General features: G+C 39.8%; 1 protein-coding gene across 1 annotated transcript in view; it reads left to right on the top strand.

The window, feature by feature from the left end:
- The first annotated feature begins 3483 nt into the window (after positions 1 to 3483).
- LOC108934994 (inactive tyrosine-protein kinase transmembrane receptor ROR1-like) overlaps positions 3484 to 20293 on the top strand; it is a 65212-nt gene continuing 48402 nt past the window's right edge. Inside the window, exon 1 of the mRNA XM_029250561.1 lies at positions 3484 to 3822. Within this exon, the coding sequence (XP_029106394.1) occupies positions 3747 to 3822 (76 nt within the window). The 5' untranslated portion in view covers positions 3484 to 3746. The remainder of the gene's footprint in view (positions 3823 to 20293) is intronic.

Raw genomic sequence — 20293 nt, forward strand, 5'->3', positions numbered from 1 at the left:
TGAAAAGTAAGTATATTTAAAGTTTTTATAGTACTGTACATTTAGATTTGACCTGTTACTGTAAAATCCAGAAACCAATGTCAACAACTGTTTGTCCCAAGCAGGGTTACTGTATATTAGAATGAAATTAAAATAGTTAAAAGTTAAATCTCAAATAATTTATTGTTAGTATGGAAGAGAGGGTAAACTGTAGGAACCATTATAAGAACAAATATTGATTTTTCTGTTTGTGCGTAATATAAATGTTTTGGAGGAATAACAGTGATCCTGCAGTGGAGAAAATGAACAACTCTCTTTTACAGTTGAAAGTGGAAGGATTTCTGTTGCCCAAATCTTCGGCTAGTGGGGAAAATCTGGGTTAGTGGAGAGCCAAGTCCATGTCGCTGGTTTGCGGCCCAGACTGTCTCAAAAGGCTGTCGTCTCAGCTATCATGGCAGAATTTGTGACGGTATTTCCCTGGTGTTTTTACAGCCTTGGCAGGGCCTCTTCCACATAACTGCCATTTTCATAAGTGCCCTGTGTGAATGGATAGGGCAAAGTACCTTCAAGCTAACTTGAAGGTTGCTGGGACATTGTAAAGATGGCTAGATCAAGTCTCAAGCGGAATCCTACTGCTGTGGCTTTTGAGATCAGTTGTTAACCTAAAGCACAAGTTAAAAAGTTAAAACTGCTTAGGATGAAACCAATGGCTCATCATCATCATCATCATCATCATAATAATAATAATATGAGAGGGTGTGGTGGCACAGCAGGTTCAGCTGCTGCCCTTTGTGTTGCAGGTCTAGGGTTCGAGCCCTGCCTGGGGTGCCTTGTGATAGACTAGTGTCCAGTCCTGGGTGTGTCCTCTTGCACCCTGCGTTGCCAGGTAAGGCTCCAGCTTGCCATGACCTTGCTTGGGACAAATGGTTGTTGTCAATGAATGGATGATGATGATGATGATGATAATAATAATAATAATAGTAACATAAGCCTGAGGGTACAGAATGAGACATTAAAGAATGAGGAAGAGAACTCTGAAAACTGAAGGAAAGTAAACATTAAGGTTATTTTTTTTCTGCATAACTCATAATGCCTAAACCTCAAGTCATAACTTCTGCCAGAAGTTTGTTCTCAAATGTTATTTATTTCTCTTAAGCAATAACAAAATATAATTATGTAGCCACATGGGAGGCTATCCTGTGACAGCTGAAGACCAGTTAGCTGCCTTTCTGTGCCCAGAGAAGAGAAGCAGAAATTATCTTGTTTCCCAGTCATTTGTTTTCCTGCTAAGAGACACTAGGCTAATAGGTACTTGCAAAAATTCCACAGCTATGCCTTCAAAGGTTAACTCTGATTATCATTGCTTTAAAAATCACTTCAAATACATTTAAAATTTCCCAAGGCTTTCTCAACCAACAAATGTATTTAATGCTATATAAGTACAATTGGTATAGACTGTATCCATAATGGGGGTGTGGTGGCGTGGTGGGTTTGGCCGGGTCCAGCTCTCTGGTGGGTCTGGGGTTCAAGTCTGGCTTGGGGTGCCCTATGATGGACTGGTGTCCTGTCCTGGGTGTGTCCCCTCCAGCCTTGTGCCCTGTGTTGCTGGGTTAGGCTCCGGCTTGCTGCGACCCTGCTTGGGACGTGTGTGTGTGTGTGTGTTTGTGTGTGTGTGTGTGTGTGTGTGTGTGTGTGTGTGTGTGTGTGTGTGTGTGTGTGTGTCAATAATTCAAAAAGATTGTATAGTAACTGTAATAAACAGTTGCTGAAGGTAATATATGAAATCGCATTAATACAAGGTGACACACTCTCAAAATCTTGCATTGTCAACATGTGGACTTGTGTTCATCTGTTAGGAAATAGAATTAAGTAATTTATGAATAATCCACCTTCTGAGAGTATTGTGGCAAAATTATAACAACTGCAAAGTCAACAGCATTCTTATGTTAGGCATCACATGCAAAAAATGGACAAAGTATGTTTATTGCATGCTCAGGCAAGGTATATACAGCATGTATGACATTAAAATGTGTATGTGCACAACACCATAAGACATTCTATGTAGAAGAAAATGCTGAAGTAAAGCATTTTTTTGAAAAATCAAAAGCTCTGGAAAGTTATTTAACAACTAATGGATTGTCACTGAAAGGAAGTTCAAAATGCACGTAAAAATGTGGGTGTTTTAAAATAATTACCTGTATGCAGGCTGGGAGGAATAGTATTTATTCAGGTCAATCTACCATTGTGTGTTAGTTCTTACATGAGTCGCCAGGGGCTTACAATGAACTTCTGCTCAACTTCTGGATGCTATAATCTACAGCAAGAAAGATCCCATTCGAGGGCCCTGAGAAAGCCCAAAGTTTGAGACTTGATGAAAGGCCGGTCTGGGCGGGTCATCCCTTATAACATGAAAGACACTAGTGATGAAAATCTAAATTTTCTCTGTCACTTGCCACTTCAAAAGACAATCACAGCGCTGTCCTTTGGTGCTGTGTATGAAGAAAATCAGGCCAGGATTTTCAAATTCCTACCATTAACATCATATTTTTTTTCCTCTGTTCTATTATACAGAGAAAGCTTCACACTGGAAAAACATCACTGCAGTGTATTTTAAAATCTTTTTACATTTACCCTACATGCACGGTAGCACAGCTGTCTCACAGCACATGGGTGGTGCAAGAGGACGTGGGTTAGATCCTTGCTCGCCCTGTGTGGCGTTTACATCTTCTCCCTGTGTCTGCATGGGTTTCCTCCCACAGTCCGAAGACATACTGTTCAGTTCACCCAAAACGTGTGAATGACGGAAAGAGTGTGTTCTGCTGATGTATAGATGAGTGACCCAGTGTAAGTCACCTTGGTGACTAAGGGGTGTTAGCTGGTAACACTACATAGAGTTCAATGGAAGTCACTTTGTAGAAAAGCATCTGCAAAATATGTAAAATATTTTTCTTGTTATCATGGAAAGATGACTTTAAAAACGATGACATAATTTCAATTGTAACAAAGTATTAGTACTTTTAGCAGTATGGAGATGGAGGGGCAAAGTTACTTGATGGATCTTACATTTAGTCTTTCGTACTTTGTGACAAGCTAAAAAAATGTAGGAATACACATTTTAGGTGGAACTTTCTTTAAAGCATCTTAAAATTACTTACCCATTTATACAGCTAGCCAACCTTAATGGAGCAGTCCAGGGTAAATCCCTCTCTTAAGAGCACTATTAGGTTGAAAGGGATTAGAACCTGTGCGCTGTGGGTGCAGCAGTAGCGTCGCTTCTAACCACTACACTACGTTGATGCTTTCCCCCCCCCCCCCCCCCCCAAAGTCCAGTCTTAAAGCAATGAATAAATAATATTTTTGCCGTTTCAACATATTTCTGTAAATTAACCAAATGAAAACGCGAAAGAAGTGACAAGTCGCAAAGAGTTGAAGGAGAATACGTACTGTGGAGCGCGCACAGACCTTTCGAATTCGTAGGGCATATTAACTGTCTGAAGAGGGGGAAGTACCTGCCGCCAGGTGGCGACAAAAGCGACTTCCATGAAGCGCACGAGCTGCCGCGCGCCTGCACTGCTTTTCCGCGGGGATGAGGACGAAGTGCAGAACTTCAAGCAGGAGAAGACAGAAGTGAGTTTCTCCCGTACCTGTACGTGTCAGACAGTGAACTGAGCCAGGACAGTTACCCCCGCAGACCAAGCGGTGAGCAAAGCGCCAAACAGGCCAGTGCAGTGAAGAGGAAACGCACACGAGCTGTACCACAGTAAATTATGCAGCATCGGCGGCTCCGCGCGCTCACTGGCGTCTTCTTGCTGCATCTAGTTTTCGGGATGCGCATCGCGACGGGTGAGAAAACTGCTCCTTTACGCAATGTGTGAATGTTCTCTTATCCTTTGAACTTTTTCAGCTGCGAGTCTTTTCCTTGTAAAAAGAAGCAGAATATAGGGGTGTTGTGAAAGTTTGAACGTGTTGGTGCTCGAGTAATTTCTGCCTCGTGTGTTCAATACACACACAGTCGCGCTCTCGGTGGCGGGGAGTCCAGGCTCTTCTGCTTCTCTCTCTGTTCCCTCAAAGCTCGAGGTTGTGGGTTCGAATCCGCCTCCTGCTTCGGTGTAATTGATCGAGGCCCTCGCTGTAATGCGTGCAGTAAGAACAACTTGCTGTGTAAATCATTGCGAACTAGTACATTATCTCAGTGTACGGGGGGGGGTCGGGTAAATAAAAACTGTAACGATTTCGTGGAGAGGGGCTTCCTTTGCTGAGTTGGCATTTTCATGCCAAACACCGAAGACGCAGGTAAATGGTGAACAATCAATCAATGTCAATGCGCGGTGGACGTGGTGCAGAACATCTTTGAAAGTAATGTAAATGTTTAGAAAATATCTCCAAAAAAAATAGTACTACTAGCCAAGTAGGCAGGTGATTTGGAATCGTGGATAAACTAAATTTTTGTGCAACTACTCGTGTCATGAACAGTTTCTTGAATCCACCATGAACCACTTACGTCTGCATCTAAGTCTCTCGTCCTGCTATGTAATGCACACGTTGTATTTTCTGTGAGATGCACGTCGCTTTGGATAAAAGCGTCTGCTAAATATTACGTGTAAATGTAAGTGGCCCGGAAGGCGCGGCGCGGCGCCTTCATTGCGCGCGTCGTCGTGTCGGCAGCGCAGCGCTCCGTGTCACGCGCCTGCACTGCCGCGTGGGACGCCACATAACACGGGGCATATTGATATTCCCCCCCGGTGTGAATGGAGAACAGCGCCACAGTTTCAGTCATTGACTGTTCGCTTTCAAATTCAAATATGTAGTGGAAGAGCACAAATGAATAGTGTGTGTGTGTGTATATAGATGTCTCGCAGGTGCGCGGGCAATGAGTGCAGCTCCGCTCCGGGAGCCAGCGCGCGCACAGGTGAATTATATCTCCGAGGTTTTACTAATCCGCTCTTAACTCCGATCTGGCCGGGGTTAAGAAAGCACGTTTCTTTAATGTACACAATAAATACTGGAATAATGATATTTACACCATGGGATTTTTAGTCACCAGCAAAGCGTGTGGGAGGAAGGGCGGGTAAAAGGCGGAGACAGGTGTGGCTTCATATACAGGTGTGTTGCGTTAAATAAGAGAACAATATTTGGTCCAGGAGAATGAAATGTAAGAGTTGATGGCTTGTGAGTCTTCTTCTGGTTTATTTCTGTTAAAACGTTAGAAATATGGCCCCTATGACTATGTATGTGAAAGCAGTGTATTTTATATCTATCCTTTTCCAATCTGTTGCAGTTTGCATGTTCTGATGAAAACCTGAATCTATTTCTGCTGGGAAATTACACATGTAATAGTAGTGTTAATATCAAAATATGTTCTATATTCAGTATACAGTTTAAAAATATATATACCAAGAGTGTAGTAGTTTCCACTTTTCATACTTTGCAATTTCTAATAATATATAGGCAATGTATTTGGCTGGCATCCTTCCACGTATTGAGATATGTTTTTCAGTAAGTGGCAGTATATTTTAAATTAGTTTTTGGAGTAGTTATTTTTCCAAGTTCTTTTTCCAAACAAGTACATAAAACGTGACTATTATTTTGCCAACAGTATTTGAAAACAGCCTTCGTTTTCTTAGCTGTGGATGATTAAGTCAAAGCCATTCATTTGGTTTTGTGTCTTCCACAAATCTGTTTCTCTCAAGCCTCCGTCAGGCTGTAACCCAGCAACTGTAAGCTGGGCCAAAAATAACATCTGTCATTACTGACTTACCACTATACAACAAGATACTGTATAACATAATTATAGACTTAATATATATAAAATCGTCACTGTGCGTATTGCTTTCAGATAGCAGAACATTACTGAAAATGTGTCTCCAGCTGTTACAGTATGGGAATGCAACTATTAAAATGTATTTATCTTACATAAGCTCTAATTAGAATCACTTCAACAAAGCCTAAATACCAATAACTTAAAATAAAGAGTATGTATTAATAACTGAATATGAACGCACTATACTTATAGATGTTTATGCTGTATATTACAGAACAGTTTTACATTTTCAAAAGGGACATTGAATAAAAGTAAACTATGCAATTTTTTTGTTTTTAATATCTCCTTAAATTAAGCTAAGCATATACAGACCTATATGTGTAGCCATTTGAGAAATGTGTGAAGCTGAAGCTCCAATTTGTCCTGTTTATAGTGGCATTTTTAATTTCAAAATCTTCTCAGTTAAAAAGAAAAAAAAGTGTGTTTTGTGATTTAATATAGAACTTACTGATGCAATTTTAGACACAACTGGAAAATATCACTACGGTTGCAGGTTTTCTTCAAGTACAGAATTTAGAAAAAACAGAATAATTAGGAAGTGGGCAACAGTGATTAGTTTTTTGTACAATATGTAACAGAACCTGGAAACTTATTTTTAGGCAAAGCAGCGTTTTAGGGTACCTAACGCTATTAGGTCATACTACATTTAGCCCTACAGTAGTCACTGTGAAACATGGGTTTTAAATACTGCCATAAATGTGTCTGCATAAATCTTTGAAGAGTGTTTATGTTGCATTAAGGGCCGTAGAAAACCTTTTGCATGAAGATCTTTCAACGAATACAATTAGCTCTTTGTAAAATCCCCAACTCCCGAAGAGACAATAAATACTGAAATGCTGGATTTTCTTCAACAGATTACAATTAGACAAAAATTGTATATATTTTAAGTAAAAGTTAACCCTGAGTCTCTTTTCACTGTCTGGAACTATATGTAGGGTATATATTTCAGTTATACAAGATAATATGCAATCATGTTTTACACAAAATAGATTTTTGCATAGCTGTAACTCACATTATTTACCCATTAACCTGACATGTCATTCTCTACTCAAAAAGATGGAGATGTTCACCACCCTCAAGGTGGTTGGTCTTGTTTCCTATACTGTTGGAAGAGTGCTTTTTTTTTTTTGGATATCTTGACAGTGGCATAACCACTTTTGCAGTTTTCTGTGTAACATAACTGGATAATTTATGGTCATTTGTCTGAACTGTCCCATAGCTATCATCTGTATAATTTGTAGTTATGAAGATAGTTTAAGGGTTTAATGAGGTTTTAACAGTTTTTCAGTTGTGAAGAAAATCCTCATGGTTGACTGTATGAGACTGCAACAGTATATGCCATCACATAACAATGAAATGGTAGTCTCATTTGCTCACCAGTTTTATCAAAAATTAAATGTATCTAACCATCTGGCTATACAGAGTATGTGCGGAGCTAACAGATTTTCCCTGTAGTGATGTGTTAACTGCAGGCTGTTAAATTTTACAGGCATCTGTAAAAGTCTGTCATGATTTTTTTTTTAACTCTCCGATGTAGAACACATTAAAGGTGCGTTTCCCCACTGCTGTACCTCAGACTTGAGATGGGTTATTTGGGATTCTTCACAGGTTTCATCTTTCTATGTTTGCCGTCCCAGTTTCGTGAGTAAATCACGATCCTTAGAATGCACCAGGAAGATGTAGAGTCCGTCTCACAGGGAACGTGTGCCCTTCTCTTGTCCGGATGGCTGGATTTGATTGATGGTTAATCTGCTATACCATGACAATAAGCTCTTTGGTAAACCTTGAACTCTTTTGACCTTGTTTGTTTAACATACAAAGGTCTTTTCTTTTTAATGTTCCCGATTGGTTGCTAATTGCCAGCAGCATCCACAGAAACTTAACCCGCTGTCATAGTTAGGTCTGGAATTCTGTGTACTTTGAAGATTAATTCTTCTTAAGAGGCTTAGTCAAACCAAAGGGCATTAGCAGAGTTTAGCTACTGACAGTATTGTAAGGGGGTTTATTTTAATAACAGTAATTGACTTAGGATGAAATGTTGTTATTGTACATTCATAATAAAATTTCAGTTTCCTGTAAGAATAAATTCTGAATTTTCCAAAAATATGACCCCTGCTTTAATTCTGCCTTAATTAAAATTAAATACACACACACACTGTCTGAAACCACTTGTCCCGAGCGGGGCCTAACTCAACAACACAGGGCACAAGGCTGGAGGGGGAGTGGACGCACCCAGGACGGGACACCAGTCCATCATAAAGCGCCCCAAGCGGGACTCGAACCCCAGACCCACCAGGGAGCAGGAGCCGGCCAAGCCAGCCGTGCCGCCACGCCCCCTAAAATTAAATATAAATGTAAAATTATAATGAGCACAAATTCATATCAGGAGGAATACCTGAAATTTATAGGTCTCCACATGCCATTATGAGAGTGTGATTCCTGTATAGATTGTTTAAGAACTACACATGAAGAATAACTAGCTAATACATGACATGTACAAACATTTGAAGTAAGTCGGGAAATAAACAGCTATTTAATAAATTAGATTTATCGTTTACTAATTACTCTTTAAAGGCCATTTTTTGATATAGACAAAATGATCCAAAGATTTAAATTATCATATCCAAAACAATTCAATGTGCCAAATGTGTGTTTTTTTTCCCCTATTGTAGTTAAAGTTACTGAGGGAAACATAGCATTTAAGTAGCAAAGCAGATTGCCTTTAAACAGAGGTTTTATTTAATTTTTTAAAATCTTTGGCATTTTAAACCATGTCTGTACTTTGTCCAGGCCCTTTTGTCAGCTAATTAAAGGCTGTTCTAAGGATTATGATAAAGATCCTAGTGCTGTACAAGCCACATGTCACAAATAGCATTGAAGCATTAGCAGGGCTTTTTGTTCATGCAAATCCTTTACTAAGTTGTGGGGAGCCATGCTTTCAGATGAGATATAAAGCAGTGATTATTCCAGTGCTTGTGCCCAGATACAATACAATAAATCACGGTTTGTTTCTGGAATGTCTGTTTAGTTATTGTTTTAATATGGGATTTATTGTTTGTTTGTGTGTCCATATTATGAAGTTTTGTGTGTGTGTGGGTCCTGTATTCTGCTGTCGTATTGGCCCTCTACCTCTCCGTTGTCTTCATTTTTACTACTCACTGTGGCTGCACAGAAAAGAGAATCTGTTTCACCCTTTTGACCATACAAGTCAGAAAGAAGGATGCCATTTCCATAACTGTGACCATTAGACAACTTCTCCTGGATGATGATGAGGACTTACCTGAGCTCTCTGTGGAACAAGGATTATTATTACAGCTGTTCAAATTTGCCCACCGTGGCCGTTTCTTGGGAACATCTGTTATGGATGCTGCTACAACGTGGGAACCGGTCATTTCTGTCCCAAGAGTAACCAGCTGTTGAACTGTCACGAAAAACAGGTAAAGGTACTAAAGGTACCTTTGGTTTCAGTAAAATATCTCTATGTACAGGGATGTTAAAATTTCAGCTAGAAGTGCTTTGAGTTAAAACTCTGCTGAACCGCTACATACTCTGGTGTGAAGTCATTTTTCGGTTTTTTAATGTCTTCTGAACTATTGTGGATGGTAACTTGTAACTGTCTTTCACCTCATTGCCATCACTGCTCACAGTGTTTTCCTAAATTTTATTTTTAAAAAAATGCGTTCAGATGGTAAGGCATGTTTTTCTTGAGGTGATTCATATTTCATACACCCGTTGAAGCACACTTGTGTATACGCTCCTGCTTTTCTGTAAACGCTACACCACTGTTACACTAAAGAAAGAACCGGAATAATATAATCACTGTATAACTGTGAACATGCCCTTATTTCTGTGTGGTATTATACAATTAGCCATTGTTTAAATTTAAGCCATGCAGTGTGTTATTAAGTTGGTGTAATTTTTGTCTGAGGTTAGTCTGTTTGTTAAATTATTATTTCTGGCATGCAGCATGTTAGATTTTGTTTGAAATTTCCCAGTGTTATTTAATATTGTTGTTGGTCTAAACCGTGGTCTGTGACATGTCTTAACAGTGTTAGTGTACAGTATTTATAGAAGGTATGTGTGAAGTCTTTCATTTAATGTTAATTCATGTCAGCATGTTTCTGTAAGATTATTCATTAGTAGTTTTTTTTTCTCCTTGCATTGGTCCGTGTCTGATTGAGATGTGAATTAAATGGATTTGTGATGTGCCATGCATCACTGGAGACTGGACATGGTGGATGGGTGTGGACAATCGCGCTACACACAGATTGATTTTTGAGTTGGGAAAGGTAATCAGTATATGAAGTAGAAAGATGTCTATATCAGTTTGTCATCATAGTTTTACAGTGGAAATCAAGTGTAAACAAGAATAATGTGGCTTTTTACACTTGGGTTTGTCAGTAAAGAATTTGCTGTTGAAGAAGACAGTTTTTGGACAGCCAGGGTTGCATTTGGCAACTTTTGTTGGCACATCAGCAGGTGGTGCGAGCCTTATTGATGCCGTGCATGTATCTGTGTCCACCTGTAGACCAGCTGGCCAAATGGAGGTGACTCTACTGCCAGAACCACTCGAGATGACTCCATTCCCAGTTTGTACTCGTCACTTATGTGGGCATTTACTATCACTGGTATGCTGTTTCACTGCCACTGATGTCCTCATATACTACCGATCACCTGGGCTTTTGCAGCCTGTCATGGATGCCTTGGTTTCTCCTGCAGCAAATGAAATCCAGAGGTCAAGGCCAAAGTTATTGGAATGGATGCATGTTTAGAACACTTATGCAAAGTTTACTGAAGTCAGAGTGAGATTCCGTTTTTCATGTGTTTTGTATCTTACCGAAAGTGACAATTAATAAAATGCCATGCATGTCTTGTTAAGTTACATGAAATTGTCAGTGTGTGTGTGTGTGTGTGTGTGTGTGTGTGTGTGTAATTGTGCAGAACCAGCTTTATATGTACTTTGTCAAAATTGTTCTCTGTGAGAAAATATGGACACCTGCATGTAAAATGTATGCCCTTCCAACCTGAACAGTGAAGCTGTCCTCATTTTCTTCAGGAAATATCAGATTTTTGGAGAAATGTTAACTATTGTAGTAGATTAAAGTGCTTTTTCAGAAAGGTCATTTTGGGCTACCTAACCAAATACACCAGCTGTGTAGAAGCTGTATGCCTTTTGGTATCAGTTATATGAGCCAATATTCTATTTGTGATGTTCCAGCATTTTAAATTGTTTTAATTCTGATCTTTTGACCGCAGTTACCTTCAGGAATTGTCAGGAAGCTTTCTGATGCACAGTACTTAGGTTGTTGTTAAGCAAAATAAAGTAACAGAGTGAGTGTAGGATGTTCTTTTTTTCTGCTCTATATTATAGTTATTTTTCTTATGTAAATGCAGAAATTAGGTAAGAATTGGTGTTTTATATTTTTGTAACTATTTCATTTTTTCTAGGTCTACTCGGTCTCCTGGGTAATGGCAAACTATTTGAAGAAGTTTCGTTTTGTTGGAGATCTATCATGTTTTATGTGTTCTGTAAAGAAAGGAATGCCAGATAGTCTTTATTCTAGAAGCAGAAGTCAAAAGAAAACAGCGAAGGACGAATGGGCATTGAACATAGTCTCCAGTGTTGTTGAGCTCTGCAACGGACTCAGGCATCCTGCATCCCTGTTGGGATGGTATGAGTCTGATACGGTAGCGAGGCCTTTCTGTCAGAGTTGAAAACAGGGTTAACACATGCCTCAAAGTGGTACTGTTCTGGCAGCAGAAGAGGGAAAGCGCCATAGTCCATGAAGTGAGCATGTGGAAACTCCACCCTGACATGGAAGAGAAGGCACTTCAGCCGTGGAACATGATTCTATGCCTGACGCCTGTGTGTGAGCTGAGCGGTAAAAGGAAGTAATCAAACAGTATTACACACGCTTTCAACAGAAAGTTGTATAGTAGTGAATTGATGTTTATATTAGTTTATGTGAAATACACAAGTGGAACAGCAATGCTTGACCATAGATTTTAAAGTTTTCCTAAATTTTAATAAATCCACTTTTGGTCATAAACTTAAAGACAAAAAAGGTATTTTTATATCATAAAAATCATTGCTTGTTTAGGTTCTCTTCGATAGTAGAGGTGAATGAGAAAACCATCATGCAGCACTTATGTCCAGCATTGTAACTGTGTGGCTGACTGCGTTGGAAAAACTAGTATTTAAATAAATTCAAGCCGCCAGCGTTGGTGCCTGTTCTACAGCCAGCGTGTTTGACGTGGTTACAAAGAGTAGAAATAACTTTCTGAACTGAGATTCAGTTCAAATATTTTATAGTCGTTTGGTCGTAAGAGCCTGTTTTTACATCATGGCACAGAGCTGCCTTTGTGGGGCAGTTGGGGAAGCAGTGGTGGGCCAATCCAAAGATCTGGAACGCATCCTGAGGGAGCACCTGCGTCACTGGCACCGCAACTTCACCTATGCCAAGCTGAGGTCAGTAGGGTCTCTTCCCAGTCAGGACCCACACTAATAAGAGCAGTAGAGGGTGGTCTAAGGCACATTTTTCTAGAAGTTGTAAACATCAAATTGAAATGTTTTTTAAAAGGTCACAGTGAACTTTGAAATACTGAAGACAGACTAATATTTGCAGATTTCAGCACTAATATTTGACTTTTGGAAACGATGTCTGTTGAGATTTAAAAATTCTTAAGTCACTGATAATGTTCCAGCTTGATTGGGCTGTGCACTGTGGAGAACAGGAAAAAGTGATATAGCACAGTGAATGTTGATGTATCTGTTTCAGAGAAAAACCATGGCATGTGGACGTATTTGTGTTTGAATTGCCTGTCGGACTCCCCGCCCCATCAGACAAATGAAGACAGATGAGCTGTAGGCCAGATCAATGGTACTGTTCAGTGTTCTACTTACTTTGGTGAATGTGTAGGTAGCTCACAGCTAAAATGAGACCAACTGAAAGCGAAGATGGTTAATACCAAGCACGTGTGCCTAAGCTGTATTGTTGTTGTTATTTTTATTTTTTTAATTTTTTTTAAACTACAGTGGAACAAAAAGGTTAAGATGATGCACTCAAAGCATATTCAGGCAATGACTGAAAAAATGAAAAGTCATGTTGATACATATTTCGGTAAAAACATTAGTTGAAGTGCTTTAGGTAAGTCTGAACTTAATGCAGCAATTTTCAACATTAGACAATCTAGTTTAATAAATAACACATATACCTTTTCATTTGTTGCTGTTTTTCATCTCCCTTGGGGAATTCTGGGATGTAAACCTTTCCTTCTCTCACTGTAAAGACTCATGACCTCAGGAATGTGTGTGCTGGTCCACCTGGTTGGTCGAGGGTTGTTAGGATTTCTTTTTTTTTTTAAATCCGTAGGTGGCGAAGTTTATCTCGTTTTGGCCTTTATTGTCAAAAAAATTCAGAAATTACCCATATAATCACAGTGATTATCAGTTGATATCAATAGTATCAGTTGCCAATGAGAATGTCATGCACAGGATTTTCTTCCCAGAATTTCACAGACAGTTATAACTTGTGTTGACTCTGGTCAAAATCAACACGTACCCACTTTTTACTTTTCATTCAGGCAGTTGTTTGGCCCACTGGTCACAGGGGTTTGGTGGAATGTGTGGTTTGAGGAGAAGTGGGTCTCTTTCAAGCCGCCAGGGGAAGTTAATGGCCCACTTCATTGATTTCCCCTTAGGTCTGTGTGTCAACAAGCCAAGAGCACTAGAGGTTGCAGAAGTGTCTCTCCTCATCTCATTTCCATCCATCCCTCACTTTCCCTGTCATTCTCCTGCGTTGTCCTACTCAGATCTTTTGCATTAACATCTACTTAATGAAACTCCCTTAAGTTCCCTTACATCTGGTCAGAGTGTCTCTGGCTGTTTGGCGGGGGGTGTGAGGATGGCGGGGGATGCTGGAAGTTGTTTGAATGTGGGACAAAAAGGTTCATTGAAGCAAGGCTTGGCCTCCAGCTGGGCTAATCCGAGTCACAATAACTCAGAAATGTGGCCGGGAAAGGGGGACGTTTGCTACCCAGGAACCCAGTGAAAACCTCTTTGGAAAGGGAAGGCCTTGTAACAGACATCTCAGAGTTTCATCAAGGAATTACTTTTAAGAATGTTTGCCAGGCTGGTAGCAAAATAAAAATCACATGTCAATGTAATAGGCATATAATGTTCGTGGCACAGTTTCGGGGAAGATCGGGCACAGGACACACAGCAGCCAAAGACTTTCTTTTAATGTTCTCAAATGGGCAGATGGAAGCCAACACATGTCAGGCAGAGAGCAGCATGTTAGGAACACTCAGAAATGCCCTGCAGGCTTTGGACATGCCGGATCTTATTTGGGATATGGCAGCACCATCGTCTGCAATACCAGATGATGTTTAGCTCATATTCAATTTGTCTATAATGGCCTAACAGGCTGAATTAATCCCCTTCATTGTTCCCTTTCTCTCTCCTTTGCTCCAATTAAACTATAAGGGAATGCTTCAGATGTTACAGAACTTAAATTTTCCAGTAAAAATATCTGCAGTCATTTATGTGTTACCTGTTAGACTGATGGTGCGAAGTAGTATATTAGTAACACATTCTGAGAGGTCTTGGTGACAGCCCTAGGAGTATGAGACGGAATGAGAATTTGGAACATACCCTCTGCAAACTACAACTTTCAAAAAGGTTTTCAGTAAAGTGGGAAATAAAGAGGTTATTTGTTTATAGTTAAATTCATTTAGAAGGGTTGAGGAAAGAAACAGTGGCCATCAACTCCAAGACTTGTATTAAACTGCAGCTTGGCAGATCAGTGTCAGCTGTTACTCCATGCAAAGGAACAAGAAGGGGGTTTCTCTACACCAGCCACTGGGGATCTTCTAGCTGGTGTGGGCACAAGTTAATTTTACTCTGGTTATCTTTTTAGGAAGGGTGCCTTGTAGAAGCCTTTGGTGGAGAGTAGAGGAGCTCATATGCAGGGCGTTATTGTTGTGCTGCCATGCAGTCTCCTGGCATTTTTGTTCCCACTATGCAATGTGGGTGGCAAAGCATGCTGGGAATTGGTTATAGTTATGTGATAGGGAGATGGTTTGGCCTTTCCATCTGCTAATCTCTGTCTCTCCATTCACAGCAGGACATCTCTTGCAGATAGCCTATGGCTTTCATACTCAACAAAAAAGAATTACCCACAGTGAATAGAATGGTTGTCACATAAGCTGTTCCCTCTTTCTTTTGATGGATGTCATTGCAGGCCAGAAATCATCTTGATCCATTTCAGATCCTGCTATGAGTTTTCTGGTTCAAACACAGGGAAGATTCCAGGTTGCTATTAGTGGCAGACTGTTGGAAACTACTTCTAAGTCTGAGACTGTGGGAAATGTTAATAGCCTTTGTGTTGTACTGTCATATAACATATGTATTTTTAATTGTACATTCCTGCAGATATTAGATAAATATTTCTGAAACCCTAAATATACCATTTCTTTCCAGCTTGAATTACATTTTTGGTCCACTAAAACCATAGCAAACTGTTCACAACACAGTTGTAATTGTTTCCAATGCATTTCTTCTTCCACTGAGTTAATTCTCAAGACCTAGATGCATTGTGTACCTACCAAAAACAGTACAGTCTGACAGATCTCACTTCAGATTCAAATCAATAATTCACATGTGGTTAATGCAGCACTGAGCCAGTTCCTCCCATCCTGTATCAGCTGTCAGTTGACTCGCCCCATCTTGCCCTGTCTCTAGACTCTTTGGTTCTGCCTTTGGATCCCTCCTGGCACTGTCAGTGGTGTCATCTTTGGATTGTGTCTTTTTCTGGTTTTTGGCTGCCTTCCTGAACTGTAGACTTGGCCTCTTGATTGTTTAGTGTGACTATTCTATTATGCAAGCAGGAGCATCTCACCATCCCCATTGCTGCCCTCCCCATATTTCATGGCGGATCTAAGTATGTAATTGTGATTTGTCCAAGGGTTTCCTGCTCTTTAGTATCTGTTGATGTCATAGCTGCAGCCTGAGAGCTTTAACATGTTGTGTGCTTTATAACTTAAGTGCGAATGTGCTTGCTTTTATAGCTAAAAATACATAAAGATGACAGTTTTTATGTTTAAATCAAGCAGTCTTTCAGTATGAATTTTCAGTTTTTAATGTTTATTGTTATTATTGATCCATGTGTAATAATGTAATAGCTCGTACAGTGGACAGACTCCAGAAGGCCATGACATGAACGATTACTCCATTGTGTTTTGGTAACTGGGATTTTTATTTAAAGCCATGAAAAGCCAGAGGATCCTAGCGTGAGGCTACAAAGAATGCCATCTTTAGGAGAGGTCTCACAGCAGATTCTTGGGGTATAGAGAACCAGGAAAGGAAAATCAAAAGGTCACGCTTCATGCCAAAGGGGGTTTTTTTGCACCCATCTCCATACTGCCATGCCCCCCTCCTGGGACCATTTTTGGGATATTCTTTGCCCAGGTCCAGATAGAGAGTGCTGTCATTATGCAAGCCTCTTTGAGGACAAAAAGACACTTAAATGTATGGTATAAGACACACTGCAGTGGGCTGAAAATGCTGCTACTCAAGTCCACTGCCATTCAGTACCTTCTGCTGTTTCTATAAGAAAGCTTTGGCTCTACTTTCAGGACCACCAGCGTTGCTGGACCACCTGTCTGCCACAGCCAAGTTCATCAGCAGTGCTATGCTAAGTCTTCCAGCTTTTAATTATCTATACCATATAAGGGCCTCACTGATGTGCGTTAACCACTCACAGGCACTAATATCCATGTAAGGCTAAAGTTGGCATTACCTTACCAAGGTAATGCATGAAATAAATGACTGTTTTCTCCAAATCCAGCACAGATGAAAATAATGAAGTATTGACAGAATTCTGAAAGGCAAACACAAACCCACAAAACAAAAATGAGATCAGCTGCTCATAGAAATGCATTAATCCAGAGAAAGGAAAAAATTGGCAGCTTTCCTAATTGTTTCCACATCTCTCACTGGAGCTATGTTTTTGCCAAGCAAGTGGAAAGAATAGTGAAGAGGCTTGCTGTCGGATTGCCCAGGTCATGCGTTGTGCCGTTTACACCACTGGCCTCTCACACCCATATATTGATTCAGGGCACAACTCTGATTATTGTTAATGCAACCAGTGGAAGTCACATTGGTTTTGGAAAACATTTCCTTGTCAATGAAGTCTTGTTTTAAATGTAAGGGAAATACTAATATTAATTAGTATCAAATCTTGTCATTATTTTTATCTCCCAGAAAATGTAATTTAATATGCTAGACATGAACCTGTGGTGCAATCCCCATAAATTTCTAATTTGCTTTGAAATTCTTTGTCTTCTTAATTGTTACACTTTCTTTTATAGTCAATAAATTAATATATATGCTTAAATACAAAATCATATATATATATTCACTTTTTATGTCAATTAAGATGACTGAATAGTTTCACAAACGTCTTAATGTGAAATTTAAATGATACATAAAGCGTATCAAAGCCTTTAAAAAAAACAAGACCAAAAGCAATGCAGGTACAGTAGCAGTTCAGTAATTTGCCTGATAATTGACAAGAACAATGCTTTTGAACCAGTGAGGAAGGTGTTTACTGTTTAATTCCCTCATCCAAATGTATTTGAGTGGTGTTTGCCTGAAAATATTTACCAACATAACTCTAATTGTTGTAATGTGTATGTGGTTTAGTCTTTTACAGTGGTGCTACCGTGTGTTTATTTCTGACCTAATGTGTCTTGTGTTCTAAGCAGGTGTCCGATCTGATAATGTTCTTCTTGCAGATATAGTTAACCAGACCAAACAATAGCACGTTTAAGTGTGTTTGTTCATCTGAAATGATCTGGTTTTCTTTTGTTTGTTTGTGGTGATGCCATGTTTGGAATGGCAGTCTGCTTTCTCACTGATGACAGGGTACAGCAACAGTGGTCTACCGTTGCCCCGGACATCTTGCCACCAGTATTATAAAAATGTATGTGAAGTTCTTGCAGAAAGCAGCTGTGGGGGCCTCAGGCAGTGACAGCCTTTCACTGGAACATGTGGAGTGCCATTACTCAGACCATGGTTTCAGTCTGTACTATATCTTTCTTCGGTTGTGACTGGGTGCTTTGCAGAGGCAAAACATAGCAGGCCCCTTTATACTGTAATGAAGAGCATTGCAGCCAGTCCATGCATCTTGGCAGTCTGAGGCATGAACACCCCCTACAGGTGTGTCAGAGCCCATGGAAAGTTCACGCAAAAGCCCTGGTGAGGAATGAGTTAGAAAAGGAGAGCCTAATCTGAAACTGTATGCTAATTCAGCGTTCAGGGTTGAAAATAGGATACTCAGTGCACCCATACCCTGCCAGTTGCAGGCCAAGCATATGGCTATAGGGGCATTCATGCTGAAAACCAAGTTGTTCAGTGACTATGACTTGGCCTTCAGAGGCCGCTGACAGCATTAGCTAAGCAGTGCAAAGGCACACAGTCTCGGCTTGCATGTACTCTTTAAAGGATTCTTCCCTTAACTGGATCAAGGTCCAGTAAAGAACACATTCTTTGCTTTAGCACTTAGGTGACCGAAGAGCTCTCAGTGTCCAGAGACATCCTCGGGGGATTTCCAGTTCTGTTTACAAGCTGGGAAGAGACATGTTTTATTGGGTTTATGCTGAATATCAGGGCCTCTTTTGATTCTCTGCAAGAAATTTTATTTACATGTTTCCATGAGCTAACATTGTATGTCATTTTGGAAGGCTTTTGATTTTTGTGTGAAGAAAAGGCACATACTGTTGTGATGTACACTGAGGTATTGTGCACCGGTGTAAAGGTTCCAAAGTGTTGAGTGTAAGAAGATTAGAAACTGTTTTTTGTCATCCACTTCATAGGAGCAAAGAAGTTGGACAGAATACATTAATTGAGCAAATGGAGGTAAAGCAGCAGATTGCAAAATTTTTTTGAGATGTATGGTTATAGACGTGTTTTGGTAGACTTCTGTTTTCAGTCCCTCCCACTTCCCTCACACTCCTGGTGACCTTATTTTATAGCCTCTTATTGCCCCCTCTAACTTTACCACAAAACTTTCTGTTGTCCTGTCTCTATCTATTTAGTTTTTCTTTGGGTTACCATTTCTCAGCCTTTCAAGCATGGTAACTCTTGGGGCAGTCAATCATCAACCTGACTAGAATGACTAATGAATGCTCATGGAGGACATCACTCAGGGAACCTCACATATATCCTCACAGGATACAGGAAAAAACGTGGGAATTAACCATGTCAATTCAGAAGTAAGTAGTTAATTTTAAAACATGGCTTTTCTGTTTATCATTAAGGGTTCATTACTGTCCTGTGATTTTTACTAACAGACCCACATGCGTGAGTCTGTGATCAGTAGGATAAAACAACCGATGCACCCTTAACCTGGTAACCAAGGGTTCAAGCAGGCTGTCTGTTCCTGTCAGATGCTGGAAAACCACATCTCATACAGCCATGACTAATGCCTCACAAGACTTCCAGTCTTTGGAATTGGCCAAGTGTAGCTATGGCTGCAGGCGTGTATAATTTTATATTTTTTTATTGAAGTTCTGTACCACCTGATTGTGCATGAGAAACTTGTGATACACTGCTAGCATAACTGGGAGCATTGTGAACACCTGTGTTAGGTTTTTTCATCACTGCGTTCTTAGAAGATAAATCATTGCTGATTCACCCACAGTTTTACCAGTGTCATTCTGTAGCTCACATTTCTTTGTTGTTGCCACATCTGCCATAACAGGAAATAGAGAAACTAGAGATTTGAGGGGTACATTTTGAAGGCTATTAAATAAATAGAAAAAGTTTGTTTTAACAAGGTGAGGTAAATTACAAATTTTTCGTGTGTGTCCAGTCTCAAAATGATGTAAGGAAAGGTTTTTGTGCATGCTCATGAAGACATTTTCCCAAACAAAACATACCATTATTATGAGAAGCATTCATATACTGTATATGTACAGAGCACAGTGAAAGCTTTGAAAGTTTTGCCTTGTGTAGCTTGTGGAATTCTTTTTTTTTTTTTTTTTTAAAAAAAAAAACAGGAAGAAACAAGAGCACAAGGGAATACCCTAAACAATGCTCTCTAAACTGTTTTTCAGTGGCTTTTTTGGGACATAAACCAAAACAGTATTTGGATTTCTGTTTTCCATCATTCCTTGCTTAAAGATGGAGTGGAAAAGATCCATGTGTCTCTCTGAGGATATATAATTGGAAGGCTTTTAATTTATTATTATTATTATTTTTGGTGTTTGACAAAGTTTTGTGTTCAAGTACAGCCTTTAAATTTTTACAAAGTCTTTCCACACCCACAGCCTTCCTCCAGCTTATGAAGGTAAACCATTCCTGAAAAAGCCTTTGTAAGCATGAACCAAACTATAACTGTGAAGACTGTATGGTGACTCTGCTCTCATGCCGAAGGATGCAAAATCCAAATTGCATCTCTGTAAATGTGAAGAAATCCCATGTAAGAAGAA

The sequence above is a fragment of the Scleropages formosus genome, chromosome 3, assembly GCF_900964775.1.
Source record: "Scleropages formosus chromosome 3, fSclFor1.1, whole genome shotgun sequence".
Classification (NCBI taxonomy): domain Eukaryota; kingdom Metazoa; phylum Chordata; class Actinopteri; order Osteoglossiformes; family Osteoglossidae; genus Scleropages; species Scleropages formosus.